The sequence below is a fragment of the Canis lupus genome, chromosome 13 (genome assembly GCF_011100685.1).
Source record: "Canis lupus familiaris isolate Mischka breed German Shepherd chromosome 13, alternate assembly UU_Cfam_GSD_1.0, whole genome shotgun sequence".
NCBI lineage: Eukaryota > Metazoa > Chordata > Mammalia > Carnivora > Canidae > Canis > Canis lupus.
In genome coordinates this window covers 3,809,996-3,830,031 of record NC_049234.1, presented here as the reverse complement: position 1 = coordinate 3,830,031, position 20,036 = coordinate 3,809,996, and the positions used below count along the sequence as shown (strand labels likewise).

General features: G+C 39.5%; 2 protein-coding genes across 7 annotated transcripts in view; both read left to right on the top strand.

Annotated features, from left to right (window-relative positions):
- Positions 1-20,036, top strand: part of NCALD (neurocalcin delta) — a 370,293-nt gene that overhangs the window by 37,973 nt on the left and 312,284 nt on the right. The window contains exon 1 of one of the 6 annotated variants that reach the window (XM_038555225.1): positions 18,709-18,775. The exons of the other annotated variants lie outside the window; for them this stretch is intronic. The gene's annotated coding sequence lies outside the window, so the exon portion shown is untranslated. Of the gene's footprint in view, positions 1-18,708; positions 18,776-20,036 lie in introns of those variants that run through there. 6 annotated transcript variants of the gene reach the window in all.
- Positions 14,498-16,016, top strand: LOC100684029 (ubiquitin-conjugating enzyme E2 N-like). The gene is made up of 3 exons (XM_038555235.1): positions 14,498-14,799; positions 15,012-15,060; positions 15,114-16,016. The coding sequence occupies exons 1-3, from the start codon at positions 14,703-14,705 to the stop codon at positions 15,433-15,435; spliced, it is 468 nt and encodes a 155-aa protein (XP_038411163.1). The 5' UTR covers positions 14,498-14,702; the 3' UTR covers positions 15,436-16,016.

Below are 20,036 nucleotides of genomic sequence, written 5' to 3'. Positions count from 1 at the left end.
TTACCAGAATCTGAGAATTAAAGACTTGAGAGGTTTCAGGTTAAACATGATACCCAAATGCAATATTTATAATGCATGTTTACTCTCCCCCATCCTAAATACCACTAAAATGTCAGAGAAAGGATTACACAGCATTAACTCATGAGGGCAAAAAGAATAGGGAAGAGATGACTGTATACAAGAGATGCCAACAGAATTTTGAGATATGGAAAGTAATTGGATTAATGGTAACTGATTTGGGTTTTAGCTCCTCCTGCTATAGCCAATAATAAGCAAGCTGCTTTGTGTTACAAAGTGAAGACAGGCTCAGATATTGGTGGCACTAGATATCTTTGAAGGTGGAGCTGATTCCCTCCCTCCACTTGTGATGCCAGACAAGTATCTTTCCTCCACTCTGCACAGATAGGTTTATGTCTAGAGGGGATGAACTTGGGAGCTTCCAGACTATAGGACAAGTCAACAGATACTTGGCAATACTTGTAGACATTTTTCTTGTTGCAACTTGGTGGGAATTAGTCACTGGCATCCAGTGGGTAGATGCCAGAGATTCTGCTAAATATTCTACAATGCACAGGACTGCCCCCACAACAAAGAATTATCTGCCCCAAAATGTCAATAGAGCTGAGGTTAAGAAACTCTTAGTTAAGTGAAAATCTAGGATGAGACTCCCTGCCTCCTCACCCACTGAAGACATGTGCATGCACAGGACTACAGAAGATGGAAGAACATCTTTTTTGGGAAGGTGACTAGCCAAGACAAAGATACGGATATCTGTAAACCTCCCAACAATATGACAAGTTCCTGCCAATCACTTACTGTAAATTCCACCCACTCTCCCTGAACTTCCATTTATCTTTTTGAGACTGTCTTAAATATGAACAGAGAGCCAAGTCCTACCAGATAGGTGAGGAGAGTTTCTATATAAGAAATGGAGATAAAAATGAAGAAGAGAAAAGAGAAATCTAGGGCAGCCCCAGAGGCTCAGCGGTTTAGTGCCGCCTGCAGCCTGGGGTGTGATCCTGGAGGCCCAGGATCAAGTCCCATGTAGGGCTCCCTTATGGAGCCTGCTTCTCCCTCTGCCTGTGTCTCTGCCTCTCTCTGTGTGTGTGTGTCTCTATGAATAAAAAAATAAAAATCTTAAAAAAAAAAGATAAAAAAAGAGGAATCTAGAAGAAAAATAAAGAATGCAAGCAACAGAAGAAAACATTAAAAATAAGTTATTATGTATCTCTAGAGAGGTAAGAGAGGCTATTGTACCTCTCAAACTAGAAACGAGAAAGGGATTTTGATAAAATGAAAGAAGTTATTGGAAATTAAAACTATGAGCAGAAATAAAAATAAAGCGTTGGAAAGTAAGGTTGAAGAACTCTTAGAAAGTAGAACAGAAGGAAATAGGAGAGAAAAGTGTTAGCAGGGGAGGAAAGTCCAAGAAGTCAACATCCAACTAATAGGGATTCCAAAAGAACATGAAAGAGATCAGAAAAGAAAAAAACAACAAGAAAATTCCCCACAGGGTATGAATTTCCAGATTAAAGGGCCTGCTGGGTGCCCAGTACAAGAGATGCATATCATCATGAAATTTTATACCAGGAATGAAGAAAAACTTAGAAACTATCAGAGACAAGAAGAAATCAGTTATCAAAGGGGGACTAGACTTGTTTTTTTTAAAGATTTTGTTTGTTTATTCATGAGAGACACACACACACACACACACAGAGAGAGAGAGAGAGAGAGAGAGAGAGAGAGGCAGAGACACAGGCAGAGGGAGAAGCAGGCTTCCTGCAGGGATGCCAATGCAGGACTCGATCCCAGGACCCCAGGATCATGCCCTGAGCCAAAGGCAGATGCTCAACCGCTGAGCTACTCAGGTGCTCCTGGAACTAGAAGTTTCAACAGAAACACTGGAAGCTAGCAGTTGCTGGAACATTGCCCTCAACATTTTGAAGGAAAATTATTTCCAATTAGAATTCTATATTTTGCAGAACTTCAGGCAAATGTAAAGGTAGAAGAAAAGCATTTCCAAAATTATATAACTGAAGGTACTTAACTCCTGTATATCTTGACTAGGAATATGCTGGAGGATGTACATCATCAAAAAGGAGTATAAATCAAGAAGGAGGGGGACGCCTGGGTGGTTCAGTGGCTCAGGGTGTGATCCCGGGGTCCTGGGATTGAGTCCCACATTGGGTTCCCTGCAGGGAGCCTGCTTCTCCCTCTGCCTTGTCTTTGCCTCTCTGTGTTTCTAAGGAATAAATAAAGAAAATCTTAAAAGAAAAAAAAAAAGAAGGAGGAAGACATGGGACTTGGAATCAAGTCAAGAACCCACATAGTAGAAAGTGAAGGGAATGCCTGATTTCAAGTGTACATCAGGCCATGGAGCCTGGGCAGATTGTAACAGGAGGATGGAGCACTCCAAGAGAACTATCTTTGAGGAAGGCCAATGAATACTACATCGTGTAATAAATGCAATGAAAAGAATTTTAGAAACTTGTGGGAGTTTTCAGGATATAATAGTGAAAGTTATATAGAATGTTAAGTAAATGAAAAGTGAGGCAAAGAAAAGAGGATGAACAAGAAAGGAAATCTATTCTGATTGTGCATTTAGAAGGCACTCATCCTATACCAGGCACTCTTTTCAGTGTTTGCACATAATCATTCACTTAACCCTCACAGCAACCCATGAAATGGATGTGGACACAGTTTTCTTCCTACCATTACGGAAAATGGTGTACAAAGCCACATAACTGGTACCCTTTGGAGTCAGTATTTCAAGCATGGCAGTCTGGGATTCATAGTCATAACAATGTAAATTACATATTGTTTTAATGAAAAATAAGGATGTTACTCTGTTGAGGTGATGATCGGGTGAGGAAAGCATTAGCTTTATGTTCAATCACCCAGTTGTAATCCAAGCTGCTGTACAGGAAAGGGTCCCTGTCCCCATCCACAGGGGTGCTACACCTTTGATATTCATGACGGCAGCCATCATGCTGTGACTGCTTATGGGAAGGCTTGTAAGGGGTTTCAGAATGGTGTGTTTAAGTCCAAACCATTCAGAGCTGGTTTGAAATACTATTCATGGATTGTTTCAATTGAAGGAAAGTGTCTTCTTGGCTTGGGTTTGTAGGTTTAATTAGACAATTTCAGAGGCAAAGTTGTGCTGTTGCCATTTTAGGGTTGAGTCAGACTTTATGAACTCACTGATAGGGGAGACACTCAGGTCGTATATTTTTTCTGTTTAAGAGTCTTGCCTCCTGCAGCTATTTTTTTCGATCCTTATACACCAAAAGAAAAAGAATCATTGTTAATAAATAAAGGAGTGAAATACATTGATTTTTCTTTTGCTCTTTGGAAATAGGGGGAGGAGATGTGCATGTCTCAGTAGTAATTCTTGTTTTTGTCTGAGTCCATTATTGCATTATTCACCCATGGACTGCAGAGTGATTTAAATCAGAGCTGTGGTAGAAGGGCCTTAGCCATCGATGCAAAGGCAGGCCAAATGCTCCCATGAATTCGCAGCCCCATTACAAATGCACCCTGCTGTGAGGGAGCGCTGTTTCTTTTGCCAGAAAGTCTTCTGAACAGAAGAGGTTTCTATTTAACCATGTGTTATCTTGAAAACTTTCTCATTTTTTTTTTAAGCTGGAGACTTCTTGAGTGATACTTCCCATCAGAAAGAAAAACAATGATTCTAGCAGTGACTGAGGAAATATTAATTTCAAATATCAAGTAACACATAATGATGTTTTTCTTTCTTTTTTCTCTATAGAGGTTGCATATTTTAGACCGTTTGGAATGGATGTTGAAGGGAGGTGGATCCTCTGCATCCATTTTATTTGGAGAAGGACTTGGGGACTTTAAACTGCAATTTAAAGAGACTTTTAAATTTTCTGTTTCTGTTAGGGACAGAGAGCTCCTGTGTCAATCATATCTCCAAAGAGAGTTTTACTCTTCAAATTACTGCTGTCTAAAGGGCTGTAACTTGAAAATACTAAGCACAAAGAGACAGTGTCTTAGGACAAATGCTGATGCCTTTTTATTCCTTTTTGCAATCTTAGAGGTAGACTACAATTAGCTAACTTAGCTGTGTCAGCATTAGTACTTGTCTTCAAGGAGGGAGCAGAGTGGTGGGTAATGAAGTCAGATTTAGGAAGACCATTTAAATACAACCCTCAACTCTGTTCCTTTTGTTATGTGATTGCTACAAGGCAAAGCCTTAGGTTAGGATCCCCTACACAGGATCCTGCATAGGATTCAAACCAGCTAGGGCAACTCCTAGCTCACATTCCCACCAACAGACCAAATTCTTGTTTCTAGGATTGGTCTGGCAGCGGATGGGTTCCATTAGGCTTGGTATTGGTGAAAGCACCAGCCATGCCCAGCTGAGCATTTCTCTAGTGCCTTGTAAAGAGGCTTGCAGCTGAGCTCTTTAATTTTTACAATACATTTATGAAATGATTTCTGTCTTAGCTGGGGCTACTATAACAAAATGCCATAGAATGGGTGACTTAAACAACAGATACCTATTTCTCCCTGTTTAGGAGGTTGGGAAGTCCCAGATTAAGGTGCCAGCAGATTTGCTGTCTGATGGGAGCCACTCCCTGGCTTGCAGATGGCCTCCTTTTCTCTGTGTGTGCATGGCGCATGAACATGGAGAGAGATTCTCTCTTCTTGTCATATAAGGGTACAAATCTCATCATAAGGGCTCCACCCTCCTGACTGAATCTAAGCCTAATCCCCTTGCAAATGCCCCACCTCCAGTTACATCACCTTGTGGTTAGGACTTCAATGTAGGAATCTGGGGGCAACATAAACATCAGCTCATGACAATGTTCTATCTTTATTTTTCTTCTTATGATAAAAAGGGAATCATCTTTAAATACCAGTATGATGTCTTGCTTAAGGTATGTGTGCTGTATTTTAGCTGGCTGGCTGAGCCAATGGGAGGATTCATAAAAAAGGAGTGCTGGGACACCTGGGTGGTTCAGATGATTAAGCATCTGTCTTGGGCTCAGGTCATGATTTCCAGGTCCTGGGATCAAGCCCCGCATCGAGCTCTAGCTCATCGGGGAGTGTTGCTTCTCCTACTCCCTCTGCCTCTCCCGCTGCTCACGCTCCCTCTCTCTGTATCTCTCAGTCTCAAATGAATAAATAAAATCTTAAAAAAAAAAAAAAAAGGGAAAAAGGAGTGCTATTTTGAAAGAGGAGAGAGAGTGTGCATGAGTAGGAAACCAAAGAAAGGGTTTTTACCTTCCTGTTTTCTGAATGCTCCTCAACATTCAGTCAATCAGTGGCCCATTTACAGTACTAAACTGTTTTTAAGCCCAGGGACTGTTTGTGCCAAGGCACAGTCTTGTTTTTGTTGGTGTTAAGACACCAGTACTATTAAAGGCAAATTTCTGTAGGAGAGGGGCTTTGTTGAGACAGTGAATACCAAAGACTCATTGGAGACTTAACCTTAAAAATAATGTGCTAATGCATTTGAATTCTAAGCAGACTCAGTTGTAGGCTGGTCATATTGTATTCATGTTGATTTATTGACATTATGGTAAACAGTACATTTTCTAACATTATTGAAAGCGTGAATATTTTGTTCTACCTTTTTTTTTTTTGACAATAAGAGACAAACCACCAAGAGAAGTAGTCATTAAGACTCCCTTTATTGCTTCTATTCTTTTTTTTTTTAATTTTTATTTATTTATGATAGTCACACAGAGAGAGAGAGAGAGAGGCAGAGACATAGGCAGAGGGAGAAGCAGGCTCCATGCACCGGGAGCCCGATGTGGGATTCGATCCCGGGTCTCCAGGATCGCGCCCTGGGCCAAAGGCAGGCGCTAAACCGCTGCGCCACCCAGGGATCCCTATTGCTTCTATTCTTAAGGGAGTAGTTCTCAAACTTGGGGAGCCTATATAAAATACAGATACGAGTGCTTAGATTCAAACCATAAGGATGGGGCCCACAAATCTGAATATTTAACAAATGCCACAGGTAATTATCTTGCAGATGGTCTAAGCATCAAACTTTGGAGGATTAAAAACACCAAACCAAACCACACAAAACTCCATTCTTCAAACTCTCAACAGCAAACTTGTCCCATATATCAAATCCTTAGGCCTTAGTATGCTCGTAGAAGCTTGGCCTTAATGCCTAATGAGTGGGCTGGAGACCTAGACCAGCTGGAGTCCCTCAGTCTCTCTGGTAGTGTATAATTGGAGATCCAGTGGTTAGGTAGGACACAGGCCAGTCCTGATGTCTGCTTGTAATTGCAGTTTTTGCGGGGGCCCCAAGCCCTTCATGCCCATTGTGTGGAGTGGTCACAGAATTTTAGTATCCCCCAGAGGTTCCCCAGAGCCCATGCTTTTATTTGAGAGTCTTCCTTCCAAGTAAAATGAAACTCCCAAATCTTACTCTTTGATTAGTGAGAACAACTATGAAAATTCCCTCTCCCTACCCAGCCTCTACCAAGAATACTTTAATCCAATGGAGTTGAAGTCCCCCCTGAAGTTTCGTGACCAACTCTGACAGGAACAGAACAATAATATACTCAGGAGCCAACCTTTAAAACCCTCTGAAATATTTGGCTTGCCTCAGCCTCCATTTGTGCTATGTGAAAGAATACCATGGTGTGACATGGTATATTGTTTTTGGAATTCTGCAGGCTAGTCTTGAAATAAATGCTTATAGGAAGCTGTCAAGATGAACCTAGTATTAGGCAATAAAGGTCGGCCGGGGGTGGTTTAAATAAAGGTATTTGCTTGAGATTGTTCAGAATAATGGAACTCTTAGGTGAAAAGTGAAAATAGCAAACACGGCTGGCTGCTGACAACACACCGTGCCATTACCCTTTTGTGTGAAGTCACTGGAAGAGAGATGAATTATGTTTCCTGGGCGGAATTTTTTTTTTTTTTTTTGAAGAAGGAGGGTGGCAGCAGGGATCTATTTTTATTTAAAAGGCTTGAGAAGTGCAGTGGAATGGCTAGGAGTTTGCAATCAGGTCTTTGCCATTGTTTGACAAGTCATTAGCAATTGGCGACAGAAAAATCAGTAGTCCTGCCTCATTGCTGTGGCACTTCATTGGATGTGCTTTATAATATTTGGGCAAGTTTGCCATTACCCTGTGTCTTAATTTCTCACTTCCTGAAATATGCTTTAATGCCTCGTGGCATGATGGGATTTCCTTAAATGTTGGCAGATTGCTTTATATGTTCAGATGTGCAAAGGGAAAGTAATCCAATTTATTAATTATGCATTACAGTTAATAATCATATAAAGCTGTCAAGTGATTAGCTGTAGGAGGTGTGTGAGAAAAGGACTGTTAAAATGGCAGCAGTTGTTGCTATAGATAGGGCTCTTTGCTGTTACGCTCATAATCTTTTTAAAGAAATACATAGTTATGGCTTCAAAGCATTATTTTATGAAAATTGTGTTCTGGATGGCAGAGTTGTTTATATTCCCCTTTTGGGAAAGTAAAGGCTATCATGCTGTGATTGTCTTCAAAAGAGTGGGTTCTATGTACTAGGTATAGAGATCATCTTTCATGAGAGGAAGAGTTAATCCTTCCTGTCTTGAAATTCTAACTTTGCCAGGGCCTAGCTGGCTGTCATGCGAAAGACGCCTATACTTCTGGGTCTCAGTTTATCTCCCTGTAAAATGGAGAAATCCCACAGTTGTGCAGAGGATCCTCTCTGTCCAGCTCACTTCCTCAGGGTGATTTACCTGTGTTAGGGTTAGAAAAGGGAGAACAGGCAGCTGGTAGCTAGCATTGCAGTTTCTGCTCTAAACTGGTACTCAGTGCTCTTCGTGTGCATGAAACAAATGCTCAATGAAGCCAGCTCAGGTAAAGGAGGAAAGGATACAACAGATGGATTCAAACATAGGCCCTGGCATGTGAGCAGGCTACCCAGGCTTCTAGCTGCCGGAGGAAGATAACTGGAAATGGAAGCATGAGCCTCCATGCTCTGTAGCCCTGAGGAGTTGCCTGGCTTCTTTCACCTTTGAGTCTTCTCCTCTTAGCTGACTTCTTCCCAAGGTTCAGTAAGACTCCCAACCTTGAGTATTTATGACCCATGAGGTCTAGAAGTTACCGCTGACTGTCTACAGGCTCTAAAACTCATCTGCATTCCTGTGACAAGTATTAATGAGTGACTACCATGCTCCAGTGCGTGTTTTAAGTCTTGCCTCCAGAGGGAAGGTCAGACGATAACCATATAAACAGGCAAATGAATGAATGAACAGTGCGCTTTCAGATATAGGTAAATGAATAAAAAATAAAGTAACATAATGGGATAGAGAATGATAAACCATGAAAGACTCCTAAGTCTGGGAAACACACAAAGGGTTGCAGGAGGGGAGGTGGATGGGGGATGGGGTAACTGGGTGATGGGCATTAAGGAAGGCACATCACGTGATGTTATACTGAGTGTTATACTATATGTTGGCAAACTGGACTTAAAAAAAAGAGAGAGAGAGAGAGATGGGGGATGTTGTGCCACTTTAAAGAAAGGAGTGAAAGTAGTATTTGGATAAACTTGAATGAGGAGCAGAGCCAGAATTGTAGAGATCCAGGAGACCTGAGTCCCAGCAAAGGGAGCAGAGTCTGTGAAGGCCCTGTGTCAGGAATGAAAGTGATGGGTAAAAGGAACAGCAAGAAGCTGTAGTGATGGGATCCGATGGCGTGGCGCAGCGGTTTGGTGCCTGCCTTTGGCCCAGGGCGTGATCCTGAAGACCCAGGATCGAATCCCACGTCGGGCTCCCAGTGTATGGAGCCTGCTTCTCCCTCTGCCTGTGTCTCTGCCTCTCTCTCTCTCTCTCTGTGTGACTATCATAAACAAATAAAAATTAAAAAAAAAAAAAGAAGCTGTAGTGATGGGAGCATAATGAATGAGGGGTCAAGCGGTGGGAGATGGGGCGTGGAACAATTCATCAAGGGACTTGTAGCTTAGTCAGGAGTTAGGAGTTTTTCTAAGTGAAATGGAAAGCCATTAGAAGATCTTAAATTGGGGCTCCATGATTTGATTCACATTTTTAAAAGATCACTCTGACGGGTATGTTGCAAAACAGAATGCAAAGGGGCCAGTGTGGAAGCGAGGAGACCAGGGAGGAGGCTGCTTGCTGCACTAATCCCTGCGAGAGATGTTGGTGGCTTGGGTCAGGCTGGTGGTGGTGGAATTGGTGAGAGCCGGCCACTTAGGGACGTTACAGGATTTGCAGGTGCACCAGTTGTGGGGCGTTGAGAAAGGGATAAATCAAGGTTGATGACTAAGTGTTTTTCTGGAGGAACTAATTGCATAGAATTGACATTTGCTGCCATGGGAAGACTGGGAAAGGAATAGGACTGAGGGGAGAAATTAAATTTCTGGTTTGGACAGTGTTCAATTGTGAGATGCCTACTAGGCATCCAAATAGAGATGTCAGGCAGCTACTTGGATGATTAAATCTAGAGCATGAGAAAGGTGGGGACTGGTGATTAGAGTTTGGGAGCTAATTCTAACCTGGGCTCCAGCTGAGATCACCTAGAGAGATTGTGTCTACTGGGTAGAGAAGTAGGCCTGGGACTAATCCCTAGGGTACTCTGACATCTAGAGGTGGGGGAAGGGGTGGGGAGCCAGCTGAGAAGACTTGAGGAGGAGGTCCAATTCTAGAGCCAGTGAAGTCAGTTGATATCTAGCCCACCAATGTGGGCTTCAAGTTTGCTAAGTGCTCCTGGACCAATCAGTAGTGGCCAAAGTGAATGGGCTGTGAGGCCTGCTGAGGTCCACTGAGTTTTGTGGGCAGGATCATATTTCTTGAGAAGGGGAAAGGACAGAGTGGGGATTCTAAAACCTGGCTTAAAATGTAATTGAAAGTTTGTCAATGGGCTCTTAAGGATATTACTTCTCACTCTTTTTCTCTTTTATCATAGCTTTCTTTTAATTTATCTTATTTTTATAGGCTTATTACTAGGTCTGTTTTACCTTTTACTTTCCAAAGGATCTTAGAGGCCTTTAGTGCCACAGGTACCTATATTTCTCCCCCCTGTCTTCTTTCCTTTCTTGGCCCAGCCTTAAAAAATTTCCATTCCACATACACATTCATGGATATAATCCGCATCCATAAGCTAGCTGGAACTAACTTGTACCTGTGGAAGAACCATGGGGTGGGGCCACCACCATAGCTGACTCTTCTCCAGGCAGTGGTGAAATGATTCTCTCAATCTCATACACTTTGTCAGAATAAATATTTCACTCAGTTAGTGCTAAGGCATCCCAGGAGTCTAGATTAACAGTTCCCCTCAAAGAGTCAGGGAAGCATTATATAAGCTCAGGAATGCTGTGAGCAGCTATTAGTTAAGAGGCCTGATATGATTTCTAAGGGAAGGGGGGTGTTTGGGGAAGCTGGTTTAGCACTGCTTCACTCTATTCCCTGAATTCTCCTTCCTGGCCAGTTGCGCGGATGTGGACTCCAGGTGAGCCACAGTGGGATGAATGTGTAGGTGATTGTACAAATCCATCACCACCGTTAGAAAAACAGCTTTAAGTGTGCATTCTTGAAAAAGGAAGGCATGCCATTCATTGAATATAGTTACAATAACCTGTTCACCAGCTCCAGAGGGACATGCTCAGAGATACAAAGAGTACTTACTCAACACAAAAGTCTCTTAGATGAATGCAGGTATTATTTTGTGTCTGTTCCCTTGATTCTCCTCACCTGTGGGAGAGTGTATTCTCCCAAGCAAGTAATTTTGAGCTTCTGTTTCTCTCATATAACTGTGGATAATAGAGTTGACCTTTCTCACTTAGATTATTGAGTTTAATGCCCTTGACATGTGGCAAATGCTACATGGCCACTAAAATCTTGTTCCATTTCTCTGCTCCAATCCCTAGGTCTTGTTTTCAGAGAGGCATTCTGTTGGACCCCACAAAGCAATAACCTAAAAGGCAGGTGGTTCAGCCCCTTCTTGAGAAAAATGAGACTGATTTTCCTTACTTGCAAACCTATCAGGTCACTCAACTTGATAATTCACCAGTGTTCTCTTAGCAGAACATTTTACAAAGATTATAAAGATATTTCAAAAGTTGAGAAGGAGGGAAAACCTTTCAAATCTTTTCTAATAAACACAACTCTTTACGCCTTTTGTTGATCTTCCTACTATTTACATGCAATTTTGGAATTTTAATTACAGCATACACAAAGCTTGAATATTCTTCTATAATTTTTAATATTTCATAGTTGTATTTTTCTGAATACTATTCCATAGATTAGAATGACCATAGTTTATTTACTTTTCTTTGAGGGCATTTATTTTGTTTCTAGTTTTTCACTGTTCTGTCACTGCAGGGCCCTTGTTCTTTCTTTTGTATTATTTTCTTGGGATGAAGTCATGGGGCAGTAATATGGGTAGGGTTACTACATAAAACACAAGATTCCCAGCTACAATGGGATTTCAGATGAACCATCAATAGTTTTTTAGCGTAAGTATGTCCTATGTAATATTTGGTACATACTTACACTAAAAAGTGTTTATTTTTATTTGGAATTCAAATTTAACCGAGTATCCACAATTTTTTTTGTTAAATCTGGCAACCCTAATTTTGAGTCAAAGCAGGAACATTTTCATGAGTATTAATACAGATTGCCAAATTTCTGTTAAATTAATCATTAAGATTCTATTAATAATTTAAAGGAGGGGAAATTCTCAGAGGGGAGAAATAACAAAGAAAATGGGAACCCTAAGATGTTCTATAGGTAATTATCTAGGCTATTACATTTTCAGTTTTTAGGAAACTTATATAATCATACAATATTATATAAATATTCATAGAGACATAAGGAAAAATTTTTTGGACCGCACATACTTCTGGTAACATCTACCCAGTTTGTATCTGGTTTCTTGGTGAGGTACTTGTTATTATTTGCCTAATTGCTATGTGTGCCCCTTCTTTCTAACTAACAGAACCCTGATTTTGTTCAGGGCAGCAAGGGGCCCAGTTAAAAACTCAATTTCTCAGGCTACCTAACAGCCAAAGGTGGCTATGGGACTCAGTTCTGACCGAAAAAGGTAGGCAGAAGTCTGTAGTGCTGTATTTTTCCCTTCTTCCTTTGCCTGGAATGTAGCTGTGATCTTTAGAGATATAGCAGCCATCTTATGACCTGTGGAAAAAAGCTATGCGTATGGAATAGTGAAGTAGTAAAATAAGATTCATGGTTTGTATGCCCATAATTGATGAAATAACCTTATTCTAGTTTATTGCATATATTTTTATAAGCTTCTTCAAGTCCCTTGTAGAAGTGAGTCTAAATCTATATACACATAAATAATATTTTGTGGAAGTCAGTATGCCCACGGGAAGGGGTTGAGGAATTCTTGTGGAACTGCCATGACTGTTGCTGAAACAGTTCAGTCAGGGCTAAAGGCCAAGTCTAATTCCTGAAACTCAGAGACCAATGAGGGAGGATACAATTCACCAGTCTAGCTCTGGGGCACAAGGATTAAGATCTCAAAGAAAGTAAATGTGACAAACAGGAAGTTAGGTCGGATTCTTAGGGCTTCAGAATCAGCTGTCACACCAAGGTCAAGAACTTCTGAGGTAGTAGAGACAGGGAGAACTTTACAGATTACAACAGGAATTTGTCCAGAGAAGTGAATCAAAACTAGGGAAGGAACCCATGGACCCCATGCTGACTTCTGGTGCCCTTTCTCCACCTAAGTCTGTTTAGTAGTTTACCCTCTGCCTTAGTACCTCTATAGTCATAGAGTCCTGAAAAATGAGGGCAGATGTCAGTTTGAACTGAACTGTCTGCTGCATTCCTTTAAAGAGATGTGCCTGTGGCTCACACATACCCTCTGGGTTGCCTCGAGTGCTGCCTGACGACTTGAGAGCAGTGTATTTTTTAAAATAAATAATACAGTTTGTTTTGAAATTGTTTAGGCAATCCAAGCTGTTGTTAAAAACAAAAAAGAAAACAGAAAGAGCAAAAATGCACCTTTACTATAATCCTGCCATGTGGGATTTGGGTGTATTTTTTTATGGATATTCTTTTTATTGATATCTTTATGTTCCTCATCATAAAAAGGGGGACAATTTCAAAATGTTATTTTGGTGATTAGATTTATGGTGAGCTTTCTGCTATATTATTAAGTATCCTTATAAAAGGATGATTTTAAAAAATAACAGTGATATTCTTAAATTCCCCTTTAAAGGACATTTAATTTATTATTGAACATTAAGATTATTTTATTATAAATAAGATATGGCAAACATCTTTTTTACATATATCTTTATGTGCTTTTTATTTTTTTATTTTTTTAATGTGCTTTTTAAATTATGCACATAATAAATTCCTAGGACAAATTCCTAGAAGTGAAATGACTGAGTCACAAGATATGAAAAATTTAAAGAATTTTATATATACAGATATGCTGCTCTCTAGAAAGTCTGTGAATTTATATTTTTGAAAGAAATGTGTGAGAATGTTTTACTAAACCCTTGCCAGAAATATATGCTATTATTAAAAAAAAAAAAAAACACAACTTTGGAATGGTCTCCCATGGTTTTAGTGCTTATTTCTCTGATTGTTGTGATGCTGAACATTTCTTAAGCATTTTGGCTTTGTGTAGCTTCTGCAAATTGTCAGTTCATGTCTTTGGGCAAGAGTCTTTTCTAATTAGACATTTTTAAATTAGGGCAAGACATTTCCCAAAAGATATAAAGTCTTTCATTCTTATTTTCATTATTTTGTGTTTCCCTGTCCTTTCTCTGACTTTTCTTCTCCCTAAATGGAGAGAATATCCATAAGAAAATATACCAATTTCCTTTATCTATTAGACTGAGTCATATGAAACTGAAGTTTTTAGAAGGTCAAACAAAGGTAAACTATCAGCAATTTTATATGGCTAAACCTGATGTATTTCTCTTGATAAACTGATTCAATCTTCCTCCCTACTCCTGTCTACTTTTCTGTTTGTCCATTCATTCATCCTCCCAACAAATATTTTTTAACCAACTGCAGCATGTCACCACTCTAAGGAGGACTCTCCAGCCATTGTTAGCTCTGACCTCTCTTCTGAGCTCTGGCATCTGTTTTTTGAGTTGGCAAGTCAGCCCTACTCTGGCTCTGTAATATTACTGACATCTTCTCTGTTCCCATTATATCCACCTCAGTTTAGATCTTCATTACTTAATGTGTGTCGTAGTCATAACAAAACTACTGTAAACTGGATGGCTTATAAACAACAAACATTTATTTCTCATAGTTCTAGAGGCTAGGATCTTTGAAGATCCTGGTGCCAGCAGAGTCGGTATGTGGTGCGTGGTGCGAGCCTGCTTCCTCATGGATGGGGCCCACTCACTTGTGTTCTCACATGGTGGAAGGGCCAAAGAGGCTCTCTGGGGACTCTTTTATAAGAGCACTAATCCCATTTGCTAGGGCTCACCTTCATGACCTAAGCATCTCAAAAGATCCCACCTCCCAGTCTCACCACATTGCCGACTCAGATTTCAACAAATTAACTTGGGGGAAAACATAAACTTTCAGATTATAGCCATGTGCAATGTTTTCTCTCCTGCAATATTCTTTCCCTTCTCTTACTTCACACTACATTTATTTAGATTCAAATCTTTTCCCTCTTTCAAGGGTCATTTTAAATGTGATACTTTAGACTCTGAGTGAGGGGAGTGGAGCCAGGGTGGAGAGCAGAGGCCGAACTCGGGGATCTGACAAGATGTCTGGGCTGCCCCGCGGGATTATCAAGGAGACCCAGTGTTTGCTGGCAGAACCAGAACCTGGCATTAAAGCAGAACCAGATGAGAGCAACGCCCGTTCTTTTCTTTTCTTTTTTTTTTTAATTCTTTTTTATTTATTTATGATAGCCACAGAGAGAGAGAGAGAGAGAGAGAGAGAGAGAGAGGCAGAGACATAGGCAGAGGGAGAAGCAGGCTCCATGCAGGGAGCCCGACGTGGGGATTCGATCCCGGGTCTCCAGGATCGCGCCCTGGGCCAAAGGCAGGCGCCAAACCGCTGCGCCACCCAGGGATCCCCCGTTATTTTCATGTGGTCACTGCTGGCCCCCAGGATTCCCCCTTTGAGGGAGGGACTTTTTTTTTTTTTTTTTTTTTTTTTTTTTTTTTTTTTTTTTTGAGGGAGGGACTTTTAAACTGGAACTATTCTTTCCAGAAGAATACCCGGTGGCAGCCGCTACAGTACGTTTCATGACCAAAATTTATCATCCTAATGTAGGCAAGTCGGGAAGAATATGTTTAGATATTTTGAAAGATAAGCGGTCCCCAGCACTGCAGGTCCGCACAGTTCTGCTATCGATCCAGGCTTTGTTAAGTGTTCCCAATCCAGATGATCCATTAGCAAAGGATGTAGCGGAAGAGTGGAAGACCAGCGAAGCCCAAGCCGTAGAAACAGCGAGAGCACGGACGAGGCTATATGCCGTGAATGATATTTAAAATCGATCTGATCATCAGGTGTGCATCACTTCTCCTGTTCTGCCAAGACTTCTTCCTTTTTTGTTTGCATTTAATGGGCACAGTCTTAGAAACATTACAGAATAAAAACCCAGACATCTTCAGTCCTTTGGTGATTAAATGCACATTAGCAAATCGATGTCTTGTCCTGATTCACTGTTGTAAAGCACGAGCAGAGGCTAGAAGTACCATCTGGATTGTTGTGAAACGTTTAAAAGCAGTGGCCCCTCTGCTTTTATTCATTTTCCCCATCATGGTTTAAGTATAAAGCACTGTGAATGGGTAGTTGTCAGGGTTAGCTGCAGGGGTGTGGGTGTTTTTCTTTATTATTTTTTTGAGGGGGAGAGGTAGTTTTATTTTAATTTTATGGACTCCTTTCCCCCTTTTTATGTGATCTAATTGCATCGGTTAAAAGCAGCTAGCCAGTTCTTTAGAATATGCTCTCTAGCCAAGCCTAACTTTATTTAGACGCTGTAGATGGACAAGCTTGATTGTTTGAACCAAAATGGGAACATTAAACACACATCACAGCCCTCACTAATAACATTGTGACTTTGCTGTCAAGTATAGAACTCTTCCTTCAAGAAAAAGCTTGTGACCATTTTGTATGGCTTGTCTGGAAACTTCTGTAAATCTTACGTTTTAGTAAAATATTTTTTGTTATTCTAAAAATAAAAAACAAACAAACAAACAAATAAATAAATAAATGTGATACTTTAACTCATCACTGCCTTCTCCCCATCCTTCATTACCCTGGGATAGAAGTTTCACCATTCTGATAGCCTTTTATATGTACATGTTTTCTAGAACTTTCTCCTCCTACCATTTGGTTATTTCTGTACTTTCTTTTATATTGAGATATCATTTACATATAGTAAATGCAAAAATTTAATTGTACAACTTGATACATTTTTACATATGCATATTCCTTTGCAACAACCACAGAAAATTTCCATCACCTTAGAAAGTTCCCTTATGATCCTTCATAACCACTGTCAGCTACCAATGATAACTAATAACTGTCCTGATTTCTATCACCATTGGTTAGTTTTCATGTTTTTGAATTTCAAATTAATGGCATTATGAAATATGTACTCTTTTTTATCTGGCTACTATTGCTCAACATAATGCTTTTGAGTTTCATCCATGCTATGTATCTATCAATAGTTTGTTCCTTTTTTTTTATTGCTGTGTAGAATTCATTGAATGAATATATTTTGTTCATACATTGTTCATACATTCTTCTGCTGATTTGGAGACTTGGATTGCTTCCAGTTTTTCACAATTATGAATAAAGATGCTATAAACATTCTTGAACAAATCCTTCTTTTTCTTGCACATGTACCTGGGAATGGATTGCTGGGTCACAGGGTAGGCATATGTTTAACACTAATAGAAACCACCAAACAGTTTCCAAAGGAGTTATGCCATTTTACATTCTCACCAGAAATACATGGGAGTTGATCTACATTCTTGCCATCATTTCATGGTATATATCTTTTTAATCCTATTATATGTATAGTGGTAAGTCATTGTGATTTTATTTTCATTTTTTTCATTGTGATTTTAATGAAGTATTTTTAATTCCATGATGAATAATAATGTTGAACACATTTTCATATGTTTATTGTCTATTTGGCACTTTTGTCTTTTAAAATGCCTATTCAAGTTTTTTGCTCATTGTCTTAATTACTGTAATTTTATGGTAAGTCTTAAGTCTGGAACTTTAAACTTACAACCCTTGTTTTTCTTTTTCAAAATTGTCCTGGCTGTTTTGGGTCCTTTAAATTCCCATATAAATTTCAGAATGAGTCTGTCAATTTCTACCAAAAAAATGCTTGCTGGGATTTTAACTGGGACTTTGTTGAATGTAGAGGTAAATTTGGGAGAATTAGTGTCTTAACAATCCATGACTATGGTATATCTCTCCATTTTCAGGTTTTGTTTCATTGTCGCAGCAATGTTTTCAGTGTAGAATTCTTGCATGTATCTTGTTAGTCCTATGTATCTGATTTTTTTTATGTCAATATGAATGGTATTATTTTTAAAATTTCTTTTTCTGATTTTTGGTTTAGGGTATATAGAAATACAACTGGTGTTGTTAGTAGTTGTTTTAGATTAAGTTCCTTTGGATTTTCTACATACATAATTATGTCATCAATAAAGAAACCTTACTTCTTCCTTTCTAATTTTATGCCTTTTATTTATTTTATTTCCCTGCCTTGTTACATAATTTCTGTACATTTCTTTCCTCCTCCACTAGACTGTAAGGCAAGATCTTTTGAGACAAAGCTCCCATGGTGCTTCAAACATGGGAGATATTGGGGACATGTGGGTGGCCCAGTGGTTGAGTGTCTACCTTCGACTCAGGTCGTGATCCTGCAGTCCTGGGATCAAGTTCCGCATCCGGCTCCCTGCTGAGATCCTGCTTCTCCCTCTGCCTATGTCTCTGCCTCTCTCTATGTCTCTCATGAATAAACAAACATGGGAAATATTAAGAAAACTTTGGTTGACAATGTAAATTATGATGGGGAAGATAATGAATTAAAGCTGTAAATTACTTTTCTGTATGATCAGTGAGTTACCACCAGGAAAAAGGGTGCTAGTTAAAACCCATTTTTGTGAGTTGGTATGTCTTATTTTATAAGGGTTGTTACAGGTGACTTAAAGACTCCCTGGATCATTCTACCTGGCTTGTGGTTTTCAGTTCCTGGATACTTCTCTGGTGTTATGTTAGCATTCAGTGTGTGTGTGTGTGTGTGTGTGTGTGTGTGTGTGTGTGTGTTTTATAAGATTCTTGCCAAGCATTTTGAAACTTCCAAAATAGTAGTGACTGCTTCTCCCCAGGATAGCATGGAGCAGATGGATTCCTGGACCTCACTGCCTTCAGTCCCAATTCCCCAAGCTTCTGTTGGTGTAGAAAAAAGAATCTGCATTTTCAATATTACTGGAGTGAAGCCTGGGAAATTTTCAGTTTTGAGCCTTTAAATTCCAACAAGCAATGTTATTTTTAGATTTCTAGTATGCACTTGGGGTTTGTGAGTGAAATTGTATTAAGGAGTGAGGATGAGGGCTCACGTAAGGGGGCGGTGGTCTTTTCCCAGTAAGCAGCTGCTCTTGCCGGTTCTGAAGATTCGTGGGACTGTGAAATGGCAGCCTGTAAGCTGCAGACACCCAGGGCAGGAGTAAAAGCACTCATTGGACTTTGATACCCATTTTTGCATTTTGGGTGCAGTAGTGATCTTTCTTTTATAGATTCCATTGTCCATGTGGCTGGACGAGGATGTTTCTTGCATCACATGAGGAGTTTGTGCCTAAGGAGGTAATTCCACTGTTTCTTTGTTTCTTTGCAAACTGCAGATATACTGTTAGCTATTTAAACAGTAGATTGGTAAAGTATTTACGGCAGTTTTGACTCTAGGCCACAGAGACTGCTCTGTGTTTCCTTTTGGTTGACATTTTTCTATCAAGTTAGACACATCAGTAGAGAACTAGCATGTGAATGAACTAATTATGTTTTTGCTGTTGAGTGAATCAGGATCACCTTGAAAAATGAAAGTACCAGAGAAATAATAGAAAAGAGAAAAAATCAAGGAATACATACCCTTGTAAATTTGGATTAAATAATATAAATGCAGGGTGATTTCTCCTAAATACTTGACATTTTCAACTTTTATATATTTGGGTCTCTTAAAAATTCACATAATGACATTAAAACAGCGTTCTAAGTATTTCTGTGATTATTATTAATAGAACATTTCTCTTTGTCCCCAGCAACAGGCACTTTGCCTGATCACCTAAATTCCTGCTACCCAGAAATAATTACTGTTTGTAATCATTGGGTACAAAATAATGACAATTAATTTCCATAGTTTGTTTTCATGCTGTAGCTGGTGTTTGGAAATCTCCTTTTGTCACTTAACAATCTGTAATATGGATATATTTGCAAGTTGAGAAATACAGAGCTACATTATTTTAATAGTTAACCAAGATACATTGTGTGTGTGTGCATGTGTGCACATGTGTGCACATATATTAAATAATTTAAGTGATAAGTTCTTTGTTGATAGATATTCTTGTTTTAGACTTTTTTTTTTTTTACTATTATAAGCAACATTACAAGGGGCTTGTATATGAATGTTGTATATAAATCTTGAACATCTATCTGATTAGTGTCTTAGGATAAATTTCTGGGAATGGGGTTTTGGAGCTCAAACTGTGTATATTTTATCTTTTGATATATTCTGCCAAACTTCCCTGCAGAAAAGATGAATTAATTTCTATTCTCAGCAACATCAAATTGAAAATGTTTACCTGTACCATTACTAACACTATTGCAAATCTTGACTTGCTTGTATTTTTGAATTCTTGTATATTTGTCTCTGCATGGGGATTGTAAACTAAATTAGTCAGGATCTAGTCAGAAAGCCCAAGACAACACTAGGTAATTTAGATAGCTGGGATTTCATACAAGGAATTGGTTCCACATGTATGGGAAATCTTAAAGTGCAAAGGAAAATGCTGAAGTCACCCAGAGGAAGTAGCAGGAAGAAGGTAGAATGAAGAGAACTCAGAGCTCTGGG